At 43.9% G+C, this 11,291-nt stretch overlaps 2 protein-coding genes across 10 annotated transcripts in view; both read right to left on the reverse strand.

Moving 5' to 3' along the window:
* The window catches only part of cntnap2b (contactin associated protein 2b), a 93,347-nt gene extending 82,866 nt beyond the window's left edge, over nt 1-10,481 (reverse strand). For 5 of the 9 annotated variants that reach the window (XR_009797913.1, XM_061840412.1, XM_061840409.1 and 2 more), the window contains exon 1: nt 1,531-1,669. Coding sequence is in view for 8 of the 9 variants with exons in the window: in XM_061840412.1 (XP_061696396.1) it covers nt 1,531-1,618 (88 nt within the window). In the remaining variant the exon portion in view is untranslated. Of the gene's footprint in view, nt 1-1,530; nt 1,670-1,771; nt 1,896-6,136; nt 8,159-8,239 lie in introns of those variants that run through there. The other 4 variants (XM_061840417.1, XM_061840413.1, XM_061840410.1 and 1 more) reach the window with 3 other exon arrangements.
* LOC133511474 (C-C chemokine receptor type 3-like) lies at nt 3,518-4,720 on the reverse strand. Its single transcript, XM_061840426.1, has 2 exons — nt 4,696-4,720; nt 3,518-4,611 (listed from the first exon to the last, which is right to left on the reverse strand). The coding sequence occupies exons 1-2, from the start codon at nt 4,703-4,705 to the stop codon at nt 3,518-3,520; spliced, it is 1,104 nt and encodes a 367-aa protein (XP_061696410.1). The 5' UTR covers nt 4,706-4,720.
* Nucleotides 10,482-11,291: the final 810 nt, after the last annotated feature.

Below are 11,291 nucleotides of genomic sequence, written 5' to 3' on the forward strand. Positions count from 1 at the left end.
AATTAAGGGCAATTTATTAAAAATCATTGCCTCAGTGGTGTTGGTGAAATCTTGTGTCCGTAAAACAAAAATCTTAACCAAATGGTATCAGCCTTTCAACTGTCCTGCCACGCTGGTGAACAGAGAATATTGGACATTAGTAAGGATACTGATTCACAGATGTACTCAGACCTCCAATCATGTTGCATTAGATGAGAGTTGTGACATACAAGACAAAACTTGGTTGAACTAGTCGTTTGTCCGTATGAGAAATGTTTTTTTTTTATTACTGGACTGTGGACTTGGTACTCTGTAAGAATCGATTTTACTTATTGTCATGTTGGTGTGTGACATTAACAAAAAATGTCTGGGCAAAGGTATGTGTGTGAAGATTGAATGATATCCATGTGTATAATATGACTCTTTGATGTGTATGATGTGGCTCTCTGCTGTAACACTAAAAATGTGGATCTTCATGGCTGCATGGTTGGCCACCCCTGGGGCTAGATCTTACTTCATGCCTGTAATGTTTCTTTTCTTTGGTGCAGGAATTCCAGTATGTAGTTGGGATTATTGGTAACTGCTTTTGCAATTGTAATACATTTTTTGGTAGTTCAATTATTTATTAATACTAAGGTCTCATTCCAGTTTCATTCTATAGTTAATTAGTTATGGACATAATAACTAATTAACCTTATATGAATTGCATTGCTTAACATAAATATGAAGCCCTTCTACCTAAGGTCTGATTTTGTGATTGCATAACACTGAAGACGGTATTATTTTCCATCACTGTAATCTTTGGTGATTGTCAAATGATGTGAAACCATTCATGACTCTCACAACAGGCCACAATATTGTTTCTCAAATAAACAATGCCCTTACTAATGAGTTAGTTACATTGTATATACAAATGTAAATGCATTTTACGTTTGTTTTTCCACGGTAACATTTTCCTAATGTGAATGTTGCAATGACACAAACAACAAGCAACCTTGCTCCACAAGAGCTCTGTTGTTGTTGTTTTTTGTCAGGAATGCAATGCTAATAAAATAGTGCATCAAACAAGACTCCACCCCAAAAATATGAAAAACGGTATTTTGGCAGGGACACTTGGTCGTACAGTGTATGACTAGGACATAATATATTATCATAACACACGTGATGAAAGAAATGGGGTACATCAGTCACATAGGGGCACACAGGGTAAAAAGTGTGTTTATCTTTTATTGAAAAATAATATGAAACTCACACTGTTTTTGAGTCGCTAGATATGTAAATGTAAAAAAAAACATTCCGTTTTGTCAGTCACGTATTTAGACGCCTTTTGCACAACTGGTGACTGAGGTATTGGAGGTACCTTTAAGAAAAGAAGAAAAAAAATTACTCTATGTCGTCCTTATAGAAGAGCTCGTCGTTTTCAGGCGCTTTTTGGCCACAGTGAAAATTCTCCAGTTTACCATTACTTCACCGACGAGTAATAAAAATTTACCAAGTTAGCTGGGCGAGCCCAGTGTGTGTGTGTGTCTGCGTGTGTTTGAGACTACTTACGGTTAACTGAGGAAGAAGTTCTGCAGGTGATGATGACGAGGAAGCTGCTACACAACACTGGCAACAACAACGTGGTCACCTGAGACATCTTTATGAGGGGACCCTAAAAATCCGAATCAAAGCAAGACAATAGAGCGTCTCCAACAGCAGGCGGGATGCTGCTGCTTGCCCTCCTCTTGACGGCCTAAAACGTCGCAAAATGAGCCACACTAAACAAAATACAAGTACGCCGCCTACCTACCGTGAACGTAGTTTATTTTATCCTCCTATTTCAACAATTAAGAGGGTGTGACAAAGTACCCCGACAAAAATGCTTTCCGGTGGCATCGAACCTCAGGTGCATGGTCGCACAAAAAGGAGCTGTCCAAGGAGCGCAGCAGTCAAAACACCATAAACCCCTCTCATCCTTACACTTGGTACAGTCCAGAGCGCTGCACAACTCTAAGCACCCCAAAACATCAAAAGGAGGAGGTGATGGGCAACAGAAGGGTCCACCAGGGCCCCCGAAGGAATAACGCGCGTGCATTCATTGCTCCAGCAGCTGGTAAAGTCGTCTCTGTTGGACTAAACGATCACAAGCACTGATCTACATCTACAGCTCAATATCTAATCCTGTCACTTTTAATAAAATTTATTCTGGGAAAAAGTAAAGCAAATTTATTTCTGTAGCGCATTTCATACACAAGGTAAACTAGTGTGTTTTACAGGATTAAAAACATTCAAATACAAAGAAATAAAAACGTGAAAATAGTACAAATAAAACAGCTTACAGTGCAAGAAATAATCGACAAAAGTGGAAGTATACTGTACTCTAAAACGCATTAGAACCTGGATTAACCTCACAATCACACTTGGGCGCAATTTAGTCTACAATTAACGGATGTCTTTGAGATGTGGAAGGAAACCGGAGTGCCCGGAGAAAACCCGGCCACGAACGGGGAGAACGTGCAAAAGCCACACAGGCTTTGAACCTCAGTCCTCAGCACTGTGAGGCCAACACTCTAACCAGGGTTCTTCCACCATGCCAACAGTTAATTTCAGTTTCAGACAGGAATTATTTTCTTCTTTTTTTTCTCAAATGTCTATCAAGACACATTTGGTAATCGCAATGACTACTTACGCTGTTTCAACATTTCACGATGACGTTCTGACTCTAAGATCTGATTATTTCTCCTCATCACTGAGCTGATTCACCAAAGGATTGTGGTTAGCTGACGGGAAACTGCTTGAGAAGTGTTGACAAAGAAATTAAAAGCTTCAAAATCTTTATCAAAAGTTTTACTCCCCCAGAAAAGTACATCACATCATTTTGAAGACTCATAAAAACGTTGAGATAAATTTGCCATTTTCATGAAACACTAATAATTTATTGTAATGTTAACATAGTTCATTAATGGCAATGAAATTTGCCAATGACATCGCAGCTGCATGTTCGGGCCTTTGGCACATTTTTTTGCCACTTCAAATGAAAACACTATACAATAATAAAATGACTACCAATGTACAAAGGACAAAGAAACAATTTCAAATCATCTTAAAAAAAAGTTAAAATACACTACTTGAGAAACTGTATAAGCAACGATCACCTTTTGGAAATGTTCATTGCTTGTCTTTGTTTCCATCAAATTTCTATTTATTTGTGGGGTTATCTAGTACAGTGATTCCCGAAACAGTGTGCCGGGGTAAATTAGTGTACCATGAGCGCTCTTCAGGTGTGCTGTGGGAACTTATCCAATTTTATCTAATGGCTAAAAAAAAAATTATTCCAAGAAATAATGTATTTTTATTTTATATTTTTATTTATATTTATGTCAGTGAGGCACAATGACAAACAGAACAAAAAAAAATCCTCTTCTATTAGATGGCAGGAAGTAAATACAGTAATTAATCGATCCATTTTTGGTGACATTTAATTTTGTTGGTGTGTGAGGAATTTATCAATTGTAAAATATGTGCATTGGCTCCATAAAGGTTGGAAATCACTGATCTAGTACGCATAATCAGAATGTGCTGTCTTCTGTGATGTGGTTCTTGTGCTCTGGCTGGTGAGACTTATGTGTCTCCGCAGACATGGGATTTTCTTAGCAAGCAGCCTTTTAAAGTGACTCTGGAACTTTTTACCAACAAATGTGTAAAACACTGGACTAATGCAACAATAGAGGTAGGCTACATTCCGGGTCACAAACAATGCATAGTCCAGCCTTTCTGAGTCAGCACACTCAACATCTGGACTGGAACTCTGTATGGCTCGAAGGAGGATGACGATGTTGTAGGGGGTCCAGCAGACGAAGAAGGTAAGGATGATAACAAATATGAGCTTGATGGCGCGACATTTCTCCTTCATTCGGGTGGATAGGATGCGGAGGATGATGCTGATGTAGCAGTAGATCACCATGAGCAAAGGTAGGAGGAAGAAAACCAGGAATTGTTGATAGTAAGTGACCAGACGCCAAAAAGCCATGGTGCTGTCAGGGTATCCTGATTCCTCACACACAAGCCCATTGAAAGGACTCTTCCAAACATTCTGGAAAACTAGCTCTTTCACACTGGCTATGATACTTATGCACCAAACCACTGCAGAGGAAATGATGGCATAGCTCCTTTTTCTGCTCTTGGCAGCTGCCACTGCATGCACTACTGCAAGGTACCGATCGAATGTCATAAGTGTGAGGAAAAGGATGGAGCTGTAAAAACCAATGAAATAGGTGCTGCTCACCAACTTACACAAAACATTACCAAAAATCCACTCTGACAGATGATATGTTGCCCAAAATGGGAGACTGGTGGCAAAAAGGATGTTGGAGAGGACCAGATTGAGCAGAAAAATGTTTGTCACTGTCTTGAGCTTCTCATACTTGTAAATGATATATAGGACGAGCCCATTACCAAGGTAACTCAGCAGGAAATTGACATAGCAGAAAACTGGGTTGAATTTTGAGCCAAAATCGTTGATAGATGACTTTCGGCAGTGTTTGACACTATTGCTATCCACATAGCTAGGGTCATATGTCACAGTCATGTTGAGAAGTTCCCAGAGGAGTGAATATTGGTCGCTATCTGTCTCCATGGTTGCCGATTGTCCTGAGGCACAGAGATAGTTTCAAAGTAAATGAGTTTAGTGTCCACCTTTTGAAGAAATCATTTAATGCATAAAAAGTACAGTACCTTCATCCATTTACTTAGTCAGAGGAGTGCAAGATTACATGCTAAGCCAAAAAATGCAAACAGTTAGACCACAGCCAAGCCCAACTTCGAAGTATTAATGCAATTTTATAACCGAAACCAAGAATACCATTCACATATACTGTTTACATTTTCACTCAAAAGAGAGAACAGAAACTGCTGACATTTGCAGTAAAATGTTCAAACTCTCCCATCTGGTTTGCAGTACAGTTCCTGAAAATGACTAATTCTCAGGAATTTAAGAACAGTAAAAAAAAGCAGTGGTGGCACGGTGGAGCAGCTGGAAAACGTTGGCTTCACAGTTCTGAGGACCTGGGTTCAATCCCAGCCCTCCCTGTGGCTCCGTGAGTTTTCTCCGGCCACTTCGGTTTCCACCCACATCCCAAAAACATGCAACATTAAATTGGCACTCTAAATTGACCCTAGGTGTGATTGTGAGTGTGCTTGTTAATCTCAATGTCGCCTGCGATTGGCTGGGAACCAGTTCAGGGTGTACTCTGCCTCCTACCAGATGACAGCTGCCAGAGGCTCCAGCAATTCTGCAACCTTCGTGAGGATAAGCGACTAAGAAAATGGATGGATGGATTGTAAGAAGCAAAGTTAATGATTAGCTGTCGTCAACCTAAAATCTCTCTCTCTATCTCTCTGTTGCTTGCTCACTCTTGAGAAAGCAAGAGATAGTAACCTAAATGTCATAATCAATCATTAATGCACATTGTCACATTATAGTGCTGCTCAATTGTTTTATTTTATCCATTCAATCAATGTTTTCAAACAGAAGCTGGGTGGGTTCTTGTGATCACTGAAGTGGATATTAGTAGATGAAAGTTTGATCATTTGTATCACTTGTATGTTTCTTACATATTTGTATGAACTGATTTGGATGACCTTTCGTACATAGACAACATCATACTAAATTAGTGACACGATCATAAAAAGCTCTTGCATACTCATAGTTTTCTGTTACATGTCGGATTGAGTAACTGTTATCTCTTTATGATCCATAAATGACAGAACTGCAAGTGTGATTTGTTAATGAACTGTATTTTGAAGAAATATCAGTCGATAATTTTTTTAATTTTTAATTCGTGTTCTTTCGCACTTTGTAAGAATGTCTCATAGTGTTAGTCAAAATTACTTATTGTGTTATCGAGATATACACAAAACAAGCATCAAGGATATTATAGCCTATGATATTTTTTATTAAGACGGCCAACATAAATATTTATCTCTAAAAACAGTATTACTTTCTTCCCCCTAAGTATTAAATACGCAATGAACAATTGGTTCATGGTATGATTAGGACCATATCATATGAAGAGAACAATTAATTTTATACCCATCTTCCATTTTTATAATAAAAATGGAAGATGGGTATAAAGATGGGATTAATTAATTTAGAAAAAAACACACATTTACCTACCAGTGCTGTTTTCTATGGAAGGCATACAGGACAGAGACCACAAAGAAGTACTCGATTCAATGACGGCAGATCAAGACTTTGAAAGTAGGAAAGCCCGCACCCAAAGAAGATGTGGACACAGATGTCATGTGCCACTGACATTCGTGTCTGGTGTGTGCCTGTGAACGTCACATAATAATGCTGACCAGTTATTACTAATTTGAAACAAATGCAACTGCACCCAAGAGTCAACATTCAGTGTACAAGCTTGGGAAGTGTAATATGAAAATGTGCCATTAACATACTGTAAATGCAGGTTCTTAGCTCACATATTCACAATCTGAAATACAATTAAAACTAGCTATCATCTCTAATTAACTGAATGTTATTTGTATTTTAGGTTGGACATTACATTGAATAAGTAATCCAAGCCAACAAAAACCTAGATTGTGATGTATGAATTATTTTATAAAAGGAGAGAAATCAAAGACGTCACCGGAAATATTTAAGAAAATGCAACAGTTACAGGAAATCCGTGTTGTCACATGATAACGTGCATGTGAAATATCTCATACAACCTTTCACACAGGCTAAGGAAAGAACAGAATATGTGCACAAGATTTTTAAAACGGAAGAATCCTTTCCAAACATGTTGTGAAAGTTTTCACAAGCAAGTGGCAAGGGGTGGGACCTAAATGTAGGACTTCGAGGCAGCGACACAATGTTGAGGGTGGTTTTATTCCAAGCAGAGGTCATACACAGGTAAACAGTCAAAAAAAGGCAAAGGCAAAAAGACATGGAGCAAAATGAAAGATTCAAAAACTTTAAAGCGAGGTCAGATTACTGCTTGACCAAAAAACAAAACTCGACTTAACCATGGTGGCACAGGAACGCTGGCTGTGACAACGAGGCGAATACACAACAAGAAGCTCGTGTACGCACGCAGACTAATACAGTCTCATGCAATGACTTGGCAGCTCGCAATACAACACACATGGCTTAAATACATTTCATAATTCGCGACAATGAGCCGCAGGTGAGGTGCTGCTGTCGGAGACAGCTTCGCACAGGGCAGTGGCCTGGATGCGCCCCTGACAAAAGTTGTGACAAAACTGTCACAGTGCTGTGCTGGAGCCTATCCCAGCTGTCATCAGGCAGGAGGCATTAGCGGACAGTAGAGGTGGCCCATGAGTCCCACCAGCGGCGTCCTCCGCAGTAGCCGTCAGGACTCTCCTCTGGGCGCCGGTGTCACAAAGGAATTTGCGCCTGGAAAGGGTGTCCTTGACGAACAGCAGCCGGCTCTTTGCGCCCACGCTCACAGCTGCCGCGGAGCGCGGGCTTTGGCGTTTCCCGTAGTTGCAACGGACGCGGCACCTCTTCGCTTTCGCACCGAAACGGGGGTGGAAGTAGCACAAGCCTGTGCCAGCACGGTCGTCGGTGGCGATGGGGCCCATGCTGGATGCCACCCCCGCGCCCGGAGGCGAGTAACTGCGCGTCGCGGCCAGAATCTCAGGGGAGAAGCGCTGGGTGGCCAGGAAGAAACAGTCGGCCTCCTCGGCCAGGGCCGGGGCTCAGTGACAGTACTGTTAGCGAGCGCCGTCTGAACATGCGGTGGAATGTGCCTGAGAAACAGTTCCATGAAAATGAAATTGGGCTCTTCCGTGCCCAGCAGATTGAGCATCATTTCCATGAGTTCTAAAGGTTTGATGTTCTCCAGTCCATTAATAGTCAACAGACGTCGGGCACGCTCCGGCCGTGAAAGCTCAAAAGCCTTGAGAAGGTGAGCCTTGATCCCAGCATACTTATCTCGGGCGGGGGGGAGGTGATGAAGTTCACTGCTGTTGAGCTCCCGAGGGCTGAGACAATGTGGTAATAACGCGTGGAATCATCCGAGATCCCGCGGAGGCCGAACTGCGCCTCCGTCTTTGCGAACCACGCTACCGCGGACGTCTCTCAAAACTCCGGCAATTTGAGGATGGCGGTTGCCATGTTCGGTTCAATCTCGAAAACGCTGGGACTGACGTCGGTGTCACCAGTGTAGCGCTGGAGAAAAGGAGTCGAAGGCGGAGTGTCGGACACAGGAACAAAATTTGTTTTATTGGCAGACATCAAAACACTACTCACATAACGGGGAGAACTCTGTGAACCCTGTCACTCCGGAAGAGCAACAACAAAAACTCAACTCAACTCGAGGTTCTGCGGGTGAATTATGTAAACACCACAACGTCAGTAAAATCTTGTGTCCTGAAAACAAAAAACTTAAAGCCCAAGTGTCATCCCTATAAACATTCTAAAATAGATATTGTAATGAAAAAAAACATAACATTATTCACTTCAATGTCCATACGAAAAAATAAATGTGAGGGGATATCACAACCCATCGAGATGGAGGTAGGACCCAAATGCAGGAGTCGGAAGACGCAGAGGTAAATCGGGGAAAACGTTTATTATTCCAAGGTCGGGGATCGGGCAGGCAGTCAGGTGCAGCAGCGGTAGTCAGGACGTCGGGCGTAGAGAGCAGGTCAGCGGGCAGGCAGGAGTCGGTACACGGGAGAACGATCAAAGCAGGCAGGAATATCAAGGGAGTCAGGCTTACGGGGTCGGTACACACAGGTTGTCAATCAGAGATACAGGAGTGCAGGAACGGGGCATGAGTTGCAACAATCTGGCGCCGGACCAGTCGTTCCCATTGTCCTATATACACCGGGGCCAATCAGCCAGCATGAGGCGGAGGTGTGCGCCTCCCAATCAGCGCGAACGCGCGGGCACCTGCACAACCAGGGCTGGACCGGCAGGACCATGACAGCGTAGAGCGTGTCATTCATGCGCAAATTTGCAGAAGTGTCATTCTCCGATATCCAAGTGGTCGCAATATTGGCTGCATCCTCCGTCCGTGACATCACCCGGACATTCGTCAATGAAAACATGCGGTGCACCCTAAATATGGGAGACGAACACACCCCTTCTGACTTTTCGAAAAAAGAGAACACCACACAACCGAATGAAGTTACCGGGGCAACATTACACTATTGTTTCGAGCCCTCGGGGCAATATTACACAATTGTTTTGAGCCATATTCATATGATAGGCGATCACAGCAAAACCGCATCCCCGTCCGATCCACTTCCGTGGCGGAGATGAGCCATCGCGGTTCATCGCCGTGCTGCTTTAGGGGGTTGTTCACAGCCGCCGCAGTACGCGATAAACAACACCGTCGAGGCGGGGCGCTTTACTGCGTTGTGGTTGCACGCGGCTGAGTGAGGGAGAGCCGAGCCGTGCTGCTTTAGGGGGTTGTTCATAGACGCCGCAGTACGCACGGAACACCGTCGAGCTGGGGCACTTTACTGTGCGCACGCGGCTGAGTGAGTCATTCTCGGCTGGGTTCTTCAGAGCCGCCGCCGTCCGCAAAGCCCGACATGCACTCTTCGCAGAAGCAGTGACCGCCTCAGGCGCCGTGGTGGCATATAATGGAGCCGAGCCGTGCTCCTTTAGGGGGGTGTTCATAGACGCCGCAGTACGCGATGAACAATACTTTCAAGCCGGGGCGCTTTACTGTGCGCACATGGCTGAGTGAGGCATTCTCGGCTGGGTTCTTCAGAGCCGCCGCTGTCTGCGACCCCGAAGCGCAGCCTTCGCTGGGGAAGTGACGCAGCAGCCCGACGGCGTCCGACACGCACATCGACATATTTCGTACCGGATCTTTTGTTACGTTATGAGAGACCGATTACGTGGTCCCCCCCAAACTATAATTTTTTTAGTAGCTGTATACACACACCTACCAGTTATTTGGAACCCATGAAGCTCTTGTCCTCTGCACCCGTGCAATCCATTTTTCACGACGAACCGGGTCTCTTGCAAACTTATGAAGGGTAACTCCATTCTCCCGAGTGTTCAAGCAATGCCCAGCAATGCAATGATCCGGCAGTTTGGCTAACATGAAGGAACAACGAGCTACCTTCCCAGAGGTAAAACTAATGGAAACAAACGAACTTGGGGGCGCCTCTGGCGTTTACGTCACTTCCTGCTTCTTCTCGAAAATAAATCCGATAGGATTTTCATGGCGGGATGGGGGGTCAAAATCATGTTTTGTGGTGAAAAAAACATTTTTCATTAATAACATACTAAGAACCATCCATTTCATGGCAGTAGCCCTTTAAACAGGTGGTATCAGATCATCAACTGTCCGCCAGACTGAACAGAGAATATCGGAAATAAGCATGATTCACAGTTGCAGTCATACCTCCAATCATTTGAGTATTTTAGTGTTGTATTAGATGAGAGTTGTCACATACAGGACAAGACATGGCTTAACTGGTAGCTTGTCTGTGTGAGAGAGACAGCACACTTTTTTTTTTCTTTTTTAAGTACTTGCCTGTGGTCTTGCTCGTCTGCAAGAATCAAATAGAGGACATGAGTAAAGACATCTTGGCTCAAGTAGTCTCTGATCTGATTTCAAGCCCGGCAAAATTCAGCCTTCAATTCGACAGAGTGGGGACATCAGAATGCTTTTGCAGTCTCTTCAGGCCGGAGTGGAGGCTGTTGCTGGGAGTGTGCGACACGTTGGTGACGTGCTCCATCTTCTCCAGGTTCCCAAGCTCATCTTTGGAATCCACAAGGCACAGCTGACATGGACCCACTTGGTTCCACTGCGGGTAGGCTTCATAGCATCGCCCGTTTCCGGGCACAACTGGCACTTTGGCAGGATACCTGGTGGACGCAGATATTGCACTTGTTGCAGAACACCATCTCGTTGTCGTCCTCTCCGTTGGGGAACTGGCACGTCGCACACCACATTCTCGTTGTACTCGATACCAAGGCCCTGTGTCTGTGTCTCGGTAGTGTGTGTCATGTTGTTATGACAATGGTGCTCAGCACTCTATGGTGAATTCATCCAGTGGAAGAAGGGAAACCTTGCAAACTCCTCGTCGATGACCTGCAGCCAGGTGACATCTTCCTCGTTGAGGTCGTAGTGACACACGCCCTCCGCCAAAGTCCTGATGTCCACATAGGGTGGCAGATGTGCGGATCAGCTTCTTGGGCCTGATGAACATGACGTCCTTGCTTTTGTCAGTTAGCACCACGGGCTCCGGGATGGACTGCGGGCTAATGGGCACGTGGATACCCTTTTTCTCACTTCTGCTTCTATGGATCGGCCAGGACGTAGTAATCCTCTGCG

Source organism: Syngnathoides biaculeatus, chromosome 13 (genome assembly GCF_019802595.1).
Source record: "Syngnathoides biaculeatus isolate LvHL_M chromosome 13, ASM1980259v1, whole genome shotgun sequence".
NCBI lineage: Eukaryota > Metazoa > Chordata > Actinopteri > Syngnathiformes > Syngnathidae > Syngnathoides > Syngnathoides biaculeatus.